The sequence below is a fragment of the Rhea pennata genome, chromosome 29 (assembly GCF_028389875.1).
Source record: "Rhea pennata isolate bPtePen1 chromosome 29, bPtePen1.pri, whole genome shotgun sequence".
Classification (NCBI taxonomy): domain Eukaryota; kingdom Metazoa; phylum Chordata; class Aves; order Rheiformes; family Rheidae; genus Rhea; species Rhea pennata.
This window is the reverse complement of record NC_084691.1, coordinates 2479329-2495216: the sequence shown is the minus strand read 5'-3', so window position 1 is coordinate 2495216 and position 15888 is coordinate 2479329. Positions and strand designations below refer to the sequence as shown.

Below are 15888 nucleotides of genomic sequence, written 5' to 3'. Positions count from 1 at the left end.
CATAGGGCTTGGGAGCCAGGATGCCTGGGCCCCTCCCAGCTCAGGAGGAGGGAAGAGCAGGGGCGAGGTGCCTCCATCCCAGGACAAGAAGGCCAACAGCAGTCCTCGGGGTGGGATGCAGCCTGCTGCTGGCCGGGCGCTGGCCCCCTTCCCCCTCCAAGGGACTCCCACCCGTGCCTGGTGATGGCCTTGCTGATGGGCACGTGGGCAGTGGGCACGTGCAGCCGTGCATCGGCAGCGTGCCGGATCCGGCGCGGAGGCAATGAGGAGCCGGCGCGGAGAAGGGGGATCCGTTTAATAAAGGTTCGCGCGACAGGTGCTCTGCGAAGCCAGTGCTGCCGGCGCGGCGCGCCCGGGCCTGGCGCACGCGCGCTCATGCTCGCGGGCGCCTGCACACCCAGCCCGGCGTGTGCACGTGCGCACATGTGCAGGCATGCAAACTCACGCGTGCGAAGTGCCTGTGAGCTCGCACACGGGTGCGTGCATGCGTGTGCATGGTTGCGTGGGTGCACACACCCGTATGCACGCGTGTGTGCACGCTCACGCAGATGTGCACAGATGTATGTGTGCACACGTGCTCATACCCAAAATACACTTGTGCTCTTACACACACGTGTGCATGCTCACATGTGTGCACACACACAAGCAGGCATGCACTGCTGTGCGTGTGCGTGCTCACACCTGTGCACCGGCCTGCATGTGCATGCACACTCGTGCACACGTGCCATGCAGGGCTCAGCTCCTGCGTGTCCGCTCACGGTCCCCAGAAGCATCAGGGGCTGCGTGTCTCAGCCGGGCTCGTGTCCCCCCCCCGGCCCTCCCCCAAACCCTGAGCCCAGGGTACAGTGGCAGGGAGGGGGCATCGAGGTGGCCTGTGGGTGACACCCCAGGACTGGCAGTGAATGGGGACAATCCCGGAGCTCAGCTGAGCGGGGCAAAGCGTGGAGGCAGGGGAGGGGAGGCCGTGCTCGAGGCTGTGCTGCCCAGTGTCCCCGGCCACCGGTGGCCCGTCGGTGGGGCAGGCAAGGAGATGGCATGGGCAGCCCATCATCATCCCCAAAGCCAGGCCCTCAGCAGGCCTCTGGGCAGCAGTAAAAAAAAAACCATCACAAACACCCAAAACAGCCGTCGAAATCTTAAAAAAACAATCATTAAAAAAAATACGGCGGTTCGGTTCCTTTGGCCCGGCCATGGCCTTGCTCCTGCCCATCTGGGTGGCACCTGGGAACAGAGAGGGAGGGCCACGGTGTGGGGAGGAGAAACCATGGGGGCTATGAGGTTTTGGGGTGGCCCTGACCTGCTCAGCCCCATCTTGCAGTGCTGGGTCCAGCCTGGCCGTGGGGTGCTGGGTTAAGCCCTATCCTGGGATTCAGGGTCCAGTTGCAGTCTGAGGTGCTGGATCTGGCCCTGATCCGAGGTCATGGGTCTGACTCCAATCTAGGATGCTGGTTCTGGGCCCATATGGGGTTGCTGGATCCATCCCCGGCCTGGAGTGCTGGGTCCAGCCCCATCCTCACCCCGTTCCCAGCTCTGTCAGAGCAATATGCTTGGTGCCACCTTCACCCTGTGCCACTCTGTCCCCTTCCCCTGTCCCCAGCATGGAGCCCACCAAACCCCAGTACATACCCATGAGGAGCCCACCAAACCCCAGTACGTACCCATGGGAAGCCCACCATACCCTGATACGTACCCATGGGGAGTCCACCAAATCCCAGTACGTACCCATGGGAAGCCCACCAAACCCTGATACGTACCCATGGGGAGTCCACCAAATCCCAGTACGTATCCATGGGGAGCCCACCATACCCTGATATGTACCCATGTGGAGCCCACCAAATCCCAGTACGTACCCATGAGAAGCCCACCAAACCCTGATACGTACCCATGGGGAGTCCACCAAATCCCAGTACGTACCCATGGGAAGCCCACCAAACCCTGATACGTACCCATGTGGAGCCCACCAAACCCCAGTACGTACCCATGTGGAGCCCACTATCTCCCAGTACATACCCATGCGGAGGCCACCATACCCTGGTACGTACTCACATGGAGCCCACCACCTCCCAGTAAGTACTTGTGTGGAGCCCACCATACCCCAGTACGTACCTACTGGCTGGTGGCAGCGCCCTTGCCCACAGCCTCCTTCGGTGATATATGGGCGCCCTCAGCAGCCAGGCTCTGCCGTCCGTCCCCCCGGGCGTCTGCGCGGGTGCCCGCCGCCTCTCCCTCTGTGGGTGCGATGGGGCCAGTAACGAGTGCACTGCCCCAGCCCTGCGTCCTCCGAGCCATGCTGGGCCGGGCTGGTGGGCATCGCGCCCCCGAACCTGGCCCGGCACCGGGGACACCCTCCCCGGCCGAGCCCGACCCTTGCAGGGTGCCTGCGCCCTCCCCGGCACCCGCTTCTCCATCCGCAAGCTCGGGTGCAGGCCACCGGCCCTGTCCAATGGGCAGAGTTAGGGGGATGGAGGTGGTGGGGAGCTGCCCAGAGCTCTTTTCCCGATGGGATCGGGGCTGTACTCACTCGCGGTGGGTGCGGGGCCACCCTCGGGCGGGGGCTGGGTGCGGGCCAAGGGGCAGGTGCCCCCGGGGCTGTGGCTGTGCTCTGCGTCACCGTGGTGGCAGCACCCGGGGCTGTGCCGGTCCTGGCTCCCCGCGGCCGCCTCCTCCTCCTCCTCGCCCTGCGCCTGCTTGCACAGGTGATGCTCCACCATCATCTGGAGCTCTGCAAGGCAGGGAGAGGTGGTGAGGCCGGGACGCGGGAAATCCCGCCGCTGCCAAACGCGGCCTCATCCAGGGAGGGCCACGGCGCCTGCGCTGAGGTCGGATCGCAGCGGGTCACCTCCTGCTCCCGGTGATGCCGCCGAGCAGCCAAAACCACCCGTACCCAGTTGTCGGCGTTTCTCCGTGCTGCCAGGGCCTGTCCGCAAGCATCCGCCAAGCGCGACCGCGATGCCTTTGCTGGCAGGGCGCAGCTTCCCCAAACCTGAGCCCTGTCCTTGCGAGGTCCCCAACACCCATCCCCGTGAGCAAGGCAGGATGGGACCCCCGGGTGCTCCCGGGCGAAGGGAAATCGCTCCCCAACCTGTTCAGAGGGCACCGAAAAGCTGGTGGAAACTGGTCCCTTCCGGCGCCGTTTGTCATGCCGTACTCTGAGGTCTGCTGCACTGGGGACACAGCTGTCCCTGCTCCATGTCCCCGTGTCCCTCTTGGGCACAGTCACCCTCCTGCCCGGACAAACGGGTCCAAGCACTTCAAATCATCCGGTGCCACGCAAAACCGGCTGGTGGTATCCAGCCCTGCTGCAACCTCGCGACCCACACGTCCCCTACGGTGCCAGGGGGACGGTCACCTCTATCCAAGGGGCCTGATGCAGCTGGGAAGGGGCTGCCAGGGGCAGCCCAGACCCCGCCAAGCCTTTCCTTGTGCTGCTGGGGACACTGGAAAGGCCTCGGTCCCGCTGCCTGGTGTGGGGATGCTCAGTGCGAGGAGCTTCATCCCCACCCTGGGGTGACACCTCTCCTTGTCCCCCTGCTTTTTGGGGACGCTGGGCTGCGATGCTGGCCAGGCCAGCACACTGGGGCCGGCAGTGGAGCGAGTAGTACCTTTCATGGTCGGGGTGGTGCGGGAGACCTTCTTTCTCTGCCTGGGCGACATGGCCAGACCTGACTGCAAAGGAAGCGAAGGCGAGTCACCGGCAGGACGTGGCGCTGGGACAAAGTGGGTGGTGAAGAAGAGCACCCTAAGGTGCTGGAGTGCAGCTCCTAGGGGTGGGGGCCACCTTGCAGCATGCTTGGCCCAAGGACCCCGCCAGCCACCCAGGACTGTGGGGGCATCTTGGCCGTGCCATCTCCCCCGGGCAGGACCCCGCTCCTTCCCGGCCCCTGGACACGGCACCTACCTTCAGCAGGGGGTTGGGGAGCCGGTCCTCATCAATCTCTGTGGGGCAGCATAGAGGGGGGACAGAGAGGAGCAAAAAGTTAAAGGGGGGCTGGTCCCACCACCACAGAACCGTAGAATCACAGAATAGTTGAGGTTGGAAGGGACCTTTAAAGATCATCTAGTCCAACCCCCTCTGCTCAAGCAGGATCATCTAGCACAGGTTGTGCAGGACCCTGTCCAGACAGCTTTTGAATATCTCCAAGGAAGGAGACTCCATAAACTCTCCAGGTAACTTATTCCAGTTCTCAGTCACCCTCACAGGAAAGAAATTTTTCCTCATGTTGAGCCGGAACTTTGCATGTTTCAGTTGGTGCCCATCGCCTTAAGTCCTATTGCTGGGCATCATGGAAAAGAGTCTGGTCCCATCGTCTTTACACACTCATTTTAGATACTTTTGCACATTGATAAGATCCCCCCCTAAGTCTTCTCATCTCCAGGCTGAAGAGTCCCACTCTTTCAGCCATTCCTCATAGCGGAGATGCTCCAGTCCCTTCATCATCTTCGTAGCCCTCCCCTGGGCTCACTCCAGTAGCTCCATGTCTCTCTTGTATTGGGGAGCCCAGAACTGGACACAGTACTGCAGATGTGGCCTTCCCAGGCCTGAGTGGAGGGGGAAGATCACCTTCCTCAACCTGCTGGCAATGCTCCGCCTAAGAAGGCCTCTGCTGCCCTAGCCAGCACTGGCCTTCTTGGCCACAAGGATGTGCCTTGCTGGCTCGTGGTCAACTTAGTGTCCACCAGGACTCACAGATCCTTCTCTGCAGAGCTGCTTTCCAGTAGCTCAGCCCCCAGCCTGTGCTGGTGCACAGTGTTATCCCTCCCTAGGTGCAGGACTCTGCACTTGCCCTTGTTGAACCTCAGAAGGTTCCTCTCTGCCCATCTCCCCAGCCTGTCGCAGTCCCTCTGAATGGCAGCACAGCCCTCAGCTGTAGCAGCCACCCCACACAGTTTTGTACCATCAGCAGACTTGCTGAGAGTGCACTCTCTCCCTTCATCCAGCTCACTGCTGAATAATACTGGACCCACTATTGACCCCTGGGGGACACTGCTAGCTGCAGGTCTCCAACTAGTCTTTGTACTGGTGAGCACAACCCTCTGAGCTCTGCCATTCAGCAAGTTCTCAATCCACCTCACTGTCCACTCCTCCAGCCTGCACTTCTTGAGCTTACTTAGGAGGATGCTACAGGAGACAGTGCCAAAAGCCTTGTGTGGTCAAGACAGACAACATTCACTGCTCTCCCCTCATCTACCCAGCCAGTCATGCCATCATAGAAGGCTATCAGGTTGGTTAAGCAGGATTTCCCCTTGGTGAATCCTGGCTGACTACTCCTGATCACCTTATTATCCTTCATATGCTTGGAAATGGTATCCAGGATTAGCTGCTCCACCACTTTTCCAGGGATCAAGGTGAGGCTGACTAGCCTGAAGTTCCCTGGGTCCTCCTTCTTGCCCTTGCTCCAGTCTTTTGGAAGACTGGAGTGACATTAGTCTTCTAATTCTCAGGCACCTCCCCTGTTCTCCATAACCTTTCCAAGATGATGGAGAGCAGCCTAGCAACAACATCTGCCAGCTCCCTCAGTATCCGTGGGTGCATCCCATCAGGGCCCACAGACTTGTAGGTGTCAAGTATTCCCAAATGATCTCTAACTTGATCCTCCTCCACCAAGGGAAAGTCTTTCTTTCTCCAGACTTTCTTTTTGGTCTTCAGGGCCTGAGATTCCTGAGGGTTGGTCTTACCAATAAAGACTGAGGTGAAGAAGGTATTCAGTACCTCTGCTTTTTCTGTGTCCTTTTTCACCAGGCTCCTTCTACATTCAGCAGCAAGCCCACATTTCCCCTAGTCTTCCTTTTGCTACTGATGTATTTAAAGAAGTCCTTCTTGTCAAACCTTGACAAACCTTGTCAGATTAAACTCCAGATGGGCCTTGGCCTTCCTAGTTCAATCCCTGAATACTCAGATAACATCCCTATATTCCTCCCAGGTAATCTGTCCCTGCTTCCACCTTCTGTATATTTCCTTCTTTTGTTGGAGTTTTGCCAGGAGCTCCTTGTTCCTCCATGCAGGTCTCCTGCCCCCTTTGCTTGACTTCTTGCTCATTGGGATGGACTGTTATTGAGCTTGGAGGAGGAGATCTTTGAGTATCAACCAGCTCTCTTGGACTCCTCTTCCTTCTGGGGCCCTATCCCATGAGATTCTTCCTTGTAGGTCCCCGAAGAGGTCAAAGTCTGCTCTCCTGAAGTCTAGGGCGGATCCCATGAGATTCTTCCTTGTAGGTCCCCGAAGAGGTCAAAGTCTGCTCTCCTGAAGTCTAGGGTGGATCCCATGAGATTCTTCCTTGTAGGTCCCCGAAGAGGTCAAAGTCTGCTCTCCTGAAGTCTAGGGTGGTGATTCTGCTTTTAGCCCTCCTCCCTCCTTGCAGGATCCTGAACTCCACCATCGCACAGTGACTGCAGCCAAAGTAGCCAAGATTGTCCCAGGGCAGGGTGGGCACGGTGGTGGCTGTGCTCCATCCCTGGCCATTGCCCTAGGACTAACAGTGCTGTCCCAGGGGCACACAGCATCTTTGTTGCCTAGGAAATAAATCAAGGCATTGCCAGGGTAACCAGCACCCCATCGCCTGTCATGGTCCATACGGCAGATTTGGGTGGCCTGGGCACCGGCTCCCCCTTTCCCATCCCCATCTCCAAAGCCTGGGGCCTGGGACAGCTCTGTTGGCCCCATGCTGCTGACCCAGGGCCTCATCCAGGACAGCATCCCCTGGGAAGCAGCTTTGTGGGGAGCAAGGGATGGAGGGGAGCCCAAATCACCTGGATAACATGAAACCCTACGGAGCTGCTTTATTTGCAGACGACGCAGTGCTGGGGACCAGCTCCCTTCCTTGCTCCGGGCCCAGCAGGCGACTCAGCCCTAAGAGCTGCTGGCTCGAGTGGCTTCACAGCCTGGATCGGGATAACAGGCTTGGGTTGAGCTGGCTTTCCAAGTGCCCTGCTCATGCACAGCTCCATCCAGCCTCCCGGAGCTGGAACTCATCCGTATTTCATTATCCCGGAGGCTGCCGGGTTCGTGGGGCTCCAGGCGCGTCACGGCTCGTTTGCCAGTGGAGGGTCGGGATCAATCACAGCAGCTCAGTCCCCATGGTGCTGATGCATACGGAAACAGCCTGGGTCCTTTCCTGCTCAGCGTGGGGTGCTCAGCACCCTCGGCAACCTTGGGTTTCCGAGGTAGGCACAAGTAGCTCCTTTGGGGAAACATGGAGTATTTTTGAGCCCAAATCACAGAAAGCAGCAAGTTTTCACTGGTGGAGAGCTGACACGGCTGATGCTCTCCTGTCCATCCTGGGACCGGTGGAAGGGATGTGACATATCCCGTACTGTCCTGGCAGGGTCCTTGGGTGAGGAAAGGACACACCACCTCAAAGCTCTCCGTCCTGCGTGAGCCTCTTGAAGTGCTGCTTGGCCTCGCTGTGTCTCGGAGCTGCGACCGCCTCGGGCTGTGTTGCTCCAGGGAGCCGCGCGTTGGCACTTGGTCGATGTATTTACGTCTGAAGCTTCACTCCAGAAGGAGGTTCTGTTTCCAGAGATGGCATTTGGGGACAGAGGGGATGGAGGACTGCCTGGCTTCGCCGGTGGGGGGCTGGGTGGGGAGGGTTGCTGACGCGTGAGTGCTTCGTGAAAGGTCGCTGCTCCGAACGGGCCTGACGCGACTCGGCGAACGACGGGGGTCCCTGTCCCCATCCCCAGTCCCACCTCCCACCCCAAGCTGTCTCTTGCCTCTTGGGACAAAACCACGTGGCGGCAGGGACAACTCGTCTTTGCAACAGGCGGTTTCTGACTCCCTTGGTACCTGCCAGGGGCTGCGAGCGGGGAGAGAGGCGCAGGAAAGGAGACGGACCGGGCTGGAGAAGGGACGCGGCACACCAGCCAGCCGGGATCGGACCCCCGACCCCCCGAGGCCACGTGCCTGGTTGTGCTGGCAAGACACTGACACAGGAGCTCTCAAATGTCACAGCTGGTGTCCCCCCCGCCCCCCCATGGCGGAGGTGGCCCCAGGGCGCAGGCGGAGGAGGAGGTTCAGCGCCCAGCCCTGGGGAGCTGCCAGGAGTCCCTGGAAGGGCCAAGGCACGGCTGTTCGGCCTGTCACAGGCAGCTGCTTCCCCCCGACTCCCCCCCCCACCCAGAGATGGATGGGCTGCAACGGGTCACAGGGTTTTTGCAGCCCCGAGCAGAGCTGGGAGAGCGGGGCAGGGCCGGGGACGTGACGGAGACACCCCAGCCTGCGCGAGGGTCCAACGCTGGGACACTGTCTCGGTGCGGGCGAGCCACAGGACGTTGCATGCCGGAGTTCAGCGCTGGCGTGGGGCTCTGCTCCTCTGCTACGGCAGGATGCGTCCCGCAGCGACCCATGTGCTGGAGTACAGAGCCCCTGAGCACCATGTGAAGATGCCTTAAGCGCAAGGGACTCAGCTCCCGAGCACCAGAAGCGGGCCCAGAGCATGACGTGCTGGGGCCCTTGAGCACCTGTACTGGGATCTTCGAGCACTACACACTGAGGGGGGCCTTGAGCACCACGTCCTGGGGGATCTCTGAGCACCATGTACCTGAGTCCCTGAGCACCATATGCTGGGAATCATGGGAACCCCGAAGCATCACTGGGAACCCTGAGCATCCTTGAGGATCCCTGAGCACCATTTACTGAGGTTCTCTGAACACCATGTCTGGATGATCTCTGAGCACTACATCCTGCAGCACCTGGCACCATGTTCTGGGGATCCCTGAGCACCACATACTGGAGGTCTCTAAGCACCACGTACCAAGCTTTGTTGACCACAGACTAGCCTGTTTTGGGCACCTGAGCACCACACGACAGCCATGGCCATGCACGTTGGCCTCTTGCACCATTTGTGCTGGTGTACCCTCATGTCACTCAGCTCACCAGCATATCCTAAGGCACTCAGCATCCTTGGGCCTGGGCCTCGATGGCAGGGTGACACATGGCAGCCACCTGCCCTCCTAGTGCGTTGAGGCAGTGAGGGTACACTGGCTTGGGGCAGACCCTGGTTTGGGCTGAGGTGCTAGACCCCAAGCAGGTCTTGGGGACATGGTGACACATGTGAGGACCCACCTGGGGACGACTGGTCACTGCTTAGAACCAGGTTGGCAGGAGTTGGTCGGCGTCGTCGGATCTAGAGAGAAGAAAAAGAATTGTGGTTCACGGTTGCCCTCTGAACTCCATCGCAAACCTATGCCCACAACCATCTGTGGGGCTCAGTCACCATCTAGAGGAGTTTGGGAACCAGCACTGGGCTTATTTTCTCCCCTCGCCTTGGGTGCACAATCCTGGGTTGAAAGCATGGGAAAACCATGGCTAATGGCAACATGTTCCCAATCCTTGGCCATCCAGTGCTCCCATGCTTTGCATGGATGCTTTGGTGCCCTGCTGAACAGCCCAGTGGGGCTGCATCCTCATGGTTTGTGCACCCAACCCTCCTCTGGAGACTATTTTGGCAGTCCTGGATTAAATACCAGTCTGGGCTGGGAACCTGAAACAGAACATAACATAGCCTCCTGGTGCAACGGGAATGCTCTGATGCAAGGCTGCAGAGCTGGGATCTCCTCAGGCTGGGTCTGGGCACTCAGATGGAGTCTTGGTTTGAAGGACCTGGCCAGAGAGTTCCCATCCTTATGCAAGGTTTTAACTGCTCAGCTATTGATCCCATGCAGGCAGGCATGGACCACAGAGACCTGCCAGCGCTGAGACCTTCCCTGGACCTGGCCTCACCCCTGCATCATGGGGACATAGGACTCAGGGTGGTGGTGGCCTCACAGGGACAGAGGATGCAGATCGAGGATGGCAGTGAGCCCTGAGCCCTGCTTGGCGGCTCCAGCAGCCTTTGCAGGATGCACATGTCTTTTAAATCAACATCTTCCAAATCTCCTGGCCAACATGGAAAATATCAACTCTAACAAGGGCCAAGAACTAATTATACCCCGGCACCAGGAAGCGCTCGGGGACACTGGTGCTGGCCTGTGACACCGAGGCCCTGCCCTTCCTCCCTGGCCTTGTGCACAGCCCTTCTCATGCAGCATGACACTGAGAGCCATCAAGGCATCGCTGAGAGCTCGGGGCCGATTGGGGGACACGAGGACGCACCGGCACATCCGGGACTTGGGGGTCCAAATAGCTCAGGCACAATAATGATGCGGGGATGAACACGTGTGGCCAAGCAAGCTGCGAGCCAGCGTTGGGGTTAGGAGCTAGGCAGGGCTGTGGATCCCAGCTGGATCTGGGGCACCTTTGAGGACTGTCTTATCTCAGTCTGGACCCAGCCCGGTGCCTGCCGTGGTGGAGGGAAGGAGCTGCCATGGACCCTGGCTAGTACCACATCCCCACAGATGCTCTCCCATGTCCTTGCACAAGGTCACCTGCTCTGGAGAGGGCTCAGCCGTGTCCCTGCACCCAGTCCCACTTCTGAGTGAGGTTTAAAGCAATCCTCTCCAGAGAGGAGGGGAGAAGCGTGCTGGGGGCGCCCGGCACCCAGTGCCTGTGCCCGGGGAGCGGGCAGGGACCGTCGGGCCTGGCCGGCGTCGCAACGTCTCCGTTCACCAGGTTTCTCTACTGACCCAGTAACTCCGAGTCTCTTCAAACATGAATTTCCAAAAGAGGATTCTCCGGCTTCCCTAATGAGCGGGGATGCCGAATGAGATGCTAATGAGATGCTAACGAGCAGGCATTAGGCAGAGCAGCTCCGGTGGGTGGCTGCAGGGAAACCCCCTCCCGTCTCCGCGCCGCCATCAGCCCAAGCCCACCCCGCTGGCCCCCGGCGCCTCGGCTCCGTGTCAGCGGAGTTGCCATAGAAACCCGCGATCTGGATTTTAAACGGAGATTAGAGGGAGACAAAAATCTCTGCTCTCCCAGCGACGAGCCCCGTCCAGAGCGGCCCGCTTCCCGCGGGACGGCTGTGGCGAGAGCGCGGCTTTGGGCTGGGAGCGTGCGGGCGGACGGACGGACGGACTTCACCTCCCTCCCCTTGGCCGGGTGCCGGTGGCCATCTGCCGCCGAGCGCTTAATCGCCGTCCCTCCCCGAGATCCAGCACCGCGCCGGCTCCCCTCCGCCAGGCACCGGCATCCGCGCGCGCCGGACCGCAAGGCACCAGCCTTGCCGCAGCAAGGGAGCCGGGATGGGCTGGGTTTGGTCCTGTCGGGACCGTCCCGAAGCTGAGCTGCTGCTCCATGGTACCCACGAGAAGCCAACCCCATGGATAGGTTATCTGTCCCGGTGAGGTCCCACACCCGGGGCGGCCGCACCTCGGGGCACTGGGCGCCGGGCACCCGCCTTCCTCTGGAAGCAACCGGGTGGTGCCAGAGGTTGCTCCGGGTCCGTAAAGCCTCCGCTTGCAGCAACCTCCGTGGCGATGCGGAGCTGCCAGCGGGCTGCTCCGGCGCCCGGGAGCCGGGGCGAGGCGAGGAACGCCGGCGCGACCCGCTCAAGGTCGCAGAGCCGTGATGCTTCCTTTCCCGCTCCAGCTCCCCATCCTGGTACCCGGCTGAGCGATGCTCCGGCCCCGGGGCTGGCCGCGGTCCTCCCTCTCCCAGCTCTGCCTCCGAGCTGGGTGTTTTTTTTTATTTTGCCGCTCTCCTGCCTCGACTATTTTTAGCTCAATCTCCGCCATCGATTAAGAAACGCCACGGACAAAAGCAGCAGGAACGCTGCTCCGGCAGCCGGCAGCGCCCGTCGGGCGCCGCATCACCGAGGGGGCTCGGGCGGGCGGGGGAGGAGAGGAAGGCCGGTGCTAGCGGCTGCCCCCGTCCGCGGGGTCCCGCGGGGGCCGAAAGCTGTTGCGTTGAAGCTCAGCGCAATGAAGCCGGCGGGCGGCCGAGCGGGATGGGGGGACCGCGAGCGAAGAGCGAGCGCCCGCTGGGTCGGTCCCCCTCGCCGCATCTCCCTCCGCGTGTCCCAGAGAGGCAGGAGGCCCCGGCGGCCGCGAAGCCGGAATAACAACGACCCGGGCCTGTTTATCCAGCAGTTCTCTGGAGACATTCAAACGTCCTTCCCCAGCGGTGCTGGGAAGCTGCTCGGTCCCCAGCCCGCGCCAAGCTGCGTGCGTGGAGCAAAGCTGGGGCAAAGCCCCCGGTGAGGCCGGGCTCTGCTCCCGGCTGCGCCCACGGGCACCATCCTGGGCAGGACCACGTAGGTCCTTCTCCCACCCCAGCAAAGGGGTGATATAAGTCTCGAGCAGTGACATCAGCGACCCAGCTCCGTTTTAGAGCCTCTGGGATGCCGGGGATGGGCCGATCCTCCCGTCTGTGCCGGGCTCCGTCCCAGTCTCTCGGTCGCCCGGAGCTGGGGCATCCTGGGTGGTGGGTGCTCAGCACCCGGGACCCCTCGGCACAGCGGGGGTGGGAAGGTTGCTGACCCCACTCACAGCTGCCTTCTCCGATCCAAGCAGCCGGACGGCAGAGAAATGCCGGGAGATGGATCAGCCCCTGAGCTGCCAAACGCTGTCCTTGCCCCACATCCCCGGGCTCTGGCAACCAACCGGCCCCGGCTGAGACACTGCAGCCTCCGCCGGGGAGGCACCTGGGGCCGCTTTGCAGGCTCGCACCTGAGCCTCGCGTGCCCTGCAACCGGACGGGAAGCAGGACGTGGATGCCCCTGCCCATGCAGACGGCCCCTGAGTGGGCCCTTGGCATGCCGAGGCCAAGGGGACGGCTGGGACCTCCCCGCCGGGAGCAGCGCCGGGATGAGCCTCCGCTCCCTTCCTCCTGAGATGTTATCTGGCAGCCTCGAGAGCCGGCAGGGAGCTGTTCACGCCTGCAAATCGAGGTGTCGGCAGCTGCGTGTTGGTTCCAGAACCTCTTGGCGTGGTTGGATGGTGTTTGCAAGCATTTCTTTTTGCTGTCCTGGAGCAACCCTGCCTTGCCTTCCCGCAGCGCAGATGTCCCCCTGCAACACCCAGCCTCCAGGCACCGGGTCTGGGTGCCCGCTCGCTGCCTGGGACAGCAGCGGGCGCTAAAAAAGACGGCTGTGTGGAGCATGGCAAGAGGGATGGGGCTGCTCAGCCCTGGCTGCTCCCGCCGTGCCCCGAGCCCTGGGTTTCCCCGTGCCGGCACCATGGACGCACCGCGGCCCCGGCTCCCCCCCAGCCGGGCCACCCTGACACGCAATACCTGCTGCTAATCCAGTCCCAGCGGCGACAGCCGCCAAGCCAAGATGCTTTTGCAATGCGCTCACAGGGCCCGATCGTCGCCTCCTGGCCCCTCCTCGACCCCCTCCACCCTCCCCGCCCCCCCCCCGTGGTGGGGGCCGCCCCGGGGCGCCTTGCACCCGGCCTCCCTCCGCTCCCCCGTCTCGGCCGCCTGGCAGAACGGAGGGGCGAGCTCAGCGCCTCTGCCGAGCCCGCGGCCCTGCCTCGCGCCTGCTCCTGAGGGCCAAACTCCCGCTGGAGCCTTTCCAGGCGGAGCAAAGATTGAGCAAGGGCTGGCAGCCGGGGTGTGTGTGGGGGGGCTCGTAACGCTAGACCTGACCTCCGGCAGCCCCGAGCGAGCGGACGGCGCCTGGCTGGGCACGGCCGCCCACGGGTGCCCGGCTACCTCCGAGCCCACGGACGAGCTTTGGATTCGGCCCCCCAGCCCGGGCCGCAGCACTGGCTGTCCCGGCGGGTGTCCCCGGCGTCCCCGTGCCCTGCTCCAGGCACGCTGCACGGCCACCCTTGGCGGTGGCCACCGGTGCCCTCGCCGCGTCCTTCCCGCGCGCGCTGTCCGGTGACCCCTGGTCCCCGCTAGCCCCAGCACCTCCCAGTTGTCCCCGCATCATCCCGCCGCCCCCTCCCAGCCCACGTAGTCCCGGTGCTTCCCGGTCCGTGCTGTCCCCCCTGCGGTGCCCGGTCCCCCCTGCGGTGCCGGCTCGTCCGCCCTGCCCCGCCCGGTGCCCCCCCTCCCCCCCCGGTGCTGCCGGTGCCCCCGGCGCCGCCCCACCTGCTCGGCCGCCTCCGGGTCGAGGTGCGGCTCCAGCAGCGGCACCGTGAACTGGATCTTGCGGGGGCTGTTGGGCTCCATGGCGGGCGGCTGCGGGCGGCTCCTCCCGGCGCCTCCCGGCCCCGCGCCGGCCGCCCCCGCCCCGCCCCGGCTCCGCTGCGGCCCCGGCCCCGCTGCCGGCCCCAGCCCCGGCTGCGGCTCCGCGCCCGCCCCGCTGCCGGCCCGGCCCCGTTGGGCGCCGCTCGCCTCCCGGAGCCGCCCCAGCCCGGCGCCATTGGCTGAGCCCGGCCCGGCCCTGCCCGGCCCGGGGCGGCACCGGGACCGGCCCGCGGGCACGCGCGGGGACCCACCCGCCGGCACGCGCGGGGACAGACATGTGGACACGTGCCGGGACCGACCTGCGGACGCGCGCCGGGTCAGATGCACGGACGCGCGCTGGGAGCGACGCGCAGATGCATGCTGAGTCCGGCCTGTGGACATGTGCCGGGACTGACACACAGACACGCACTGAGACAGACGGACACTAACACAAGCACACACTGAGAGCAACACACTGACACTGGGACGTGTAGTGGGACGGACACTGGGACAGACACACGGAGAGAAACCTGGGCACGCAGCGGGACGGACATGTGGACACATGGACATGCACTGGGACAGACACTGGGACAGGCAAATGGTCACGCACTGGGACACACACCAGGATAGACATAGGGTCATATATCAGGACAAACACACGGGCAGAACTGTGGACACACAGATTGGGACAGACTGTGGGACAGACACACCAACACATGGGTGCACACACACACAGGGAGACACTGGGAGAGACACACAGACAGATGGACACAGAGACAGAGAGAGAGGGACAGACACTGGACATTTGGACGTGCTCACAGAGAGAGAGGTACATCAGGACAGACAGACGGACACACGTGGATGCACACCAGAATGACACCAGGACGGACACCAGAGGAGACAAATGCACTGGGACCCACACGTGGACCCACACATAGAGAGACGCAGCAGGACAGACACAACGACAGGCATGCCTACACATGGACAGACACACAGACACTGGGACAGACCCCAAAACACAGGGACAGATGCGCAGACGTGGGCAGACAGACGTTCACAGGCGCTCGGACACACCGCTGTCGTGCAGACATCGATACGCACACGCAGACATGCAGCTACGTGCACACACCCGTGCTGACAGACATACGTGCACGCACACACACACACGCAGCTGTGTGTGCACGTACCCCCGACATGTGCGTGCAAGTGCACCCAGACCTGCACGCATGCACATCCGCACGTGCGCACACACAAGCGTGCAGACACACATGCGCACCCAGGCACGCACGTGTGCACCTGTGCAGAGCTGCACACCCGCACACACACACACACAGGTGCACGCCTGTACGGGCAGCGGGACGGGGCAGAGCCGCCTCTGGGGCGCACGGCCCCGGGGGGTGGGTGCTCCCCGGCTCTGCGCCCCGGCGCCCGCGGGTGCTTTGCCGGCAGGGCCCCGTGCGCTGCACCGGCAGGCGCGGAAGGAAGGGCAGTGGCTCCATGATCAAAGCGGGATCAAAGTCCAGCGCGTGATCCGTGCCTGCAGCAGGGCTCCCGGATCGCCACGGGGTGAGTGAGAAAGAGCCTTTCTCTGAGCCCGGGGAGGCTTCGGCTTTTGCGCGTGCAGCGCGTCCGCCGGGGCGCTGGGGAAGCGCCAACACTGGCCGGCGCCCAACGGACCCTCCCCACCAGAGCCCAGGCATCCTGCCGAGCGGCTTGGCCTCTCCTCTCCAAGAACGCTATTTTTTTTTTTTTTGCAGATTTAACGCTCCACTCTGTCGTGCCCTGACCCCTCCTGGGTCTGCGGGGGTGGCCAGGGTGAGGGAAACAGCAGGCGCTTGCTGCTGCCCCGGGGTCAGTGCCCCGGCGTTGCCTGATGGAGCAAATTCCCCCCCCGG

General features: G+C 62.7%; 1 protein-coding gene across 3 annotated transcripts; it reads right to left on the bottom strand.

Annotated features, from left to right (window-relative positions):
* Nucleotides 1–278: 278 nt before the first annotated feature.
* On the bottom strand, nucleotides 279–14064 carry PPP1R1A (protein phosphatase 1 regulatory inhibitor subunit 1A). 3 transcript variants are annotated; one of them, XM_062597474.1, is made up of 7 exons: nucleotides 13916–14064; nucleotides 9062–9122; nucleotides 3899–3936; nucleotides 3603–3666; nucleotides 2522–2722; nucleotides 2107–2228; nucleotides 279–1221 (listed from the first exon to the last, which is right to left on the bottom strand). In XM_062597474.1, the coding sequence occupies exons 1-6, from the start codon at nucleotides 13994–13996 to the stop codon at nucleotides 2107–2109; spliced, it is 567 nt and encodes a 188-aa protein (XP_062453458.1). In that variant the 5' UTR covers nucleotides 13997–14064; the 3' UTR covers nucleotides 279–1221. The 3 variants fall into 3 exon arrangements, with proteins under 3 accessions (XP_062453458.1, XP_062453459.1, XP_062453460.1); XM_062597475.1 differs by lacking the exon at nucleotides 3899–3936 and having other exon boundaries at nucleotides 3603–3662; XM_062597476.1 differs by lacking the exons at nucleotides 3603–3666; nucleotides 3899–3936.
* Nucleotides 14065–15888: the final 1824 nt, after the last annotated feature.

What these genes read in the sequence shown, in the direction of transcription:
- PPP1R1A (XM_062597474.1), bottom strand. Translation starts at nt 13,996, where the DNA reads ATGGAGCCCAACAGCCCCCGCAAGATCCAGTTCACGGTGCCGCTGCTG. An exon ending in CAGTGACCAGTCGTCCCCAG is followed by an intron (nt 3,937 to 9,061) that starts GTGGGTCCTCAC and finishes GCTGCCCCACAG; the next exon opens with AGATTGATGAGGACCGGCTC. An exon ending in TGGCCCCGCACCCACCGCGA is followed by an intron (nt 2,229 to 2,521) that starts GTGAGTACAGCC and finishes TCGCACCCACAG; the next exon opens with AGGGAGAGGCGGCGGGCACC.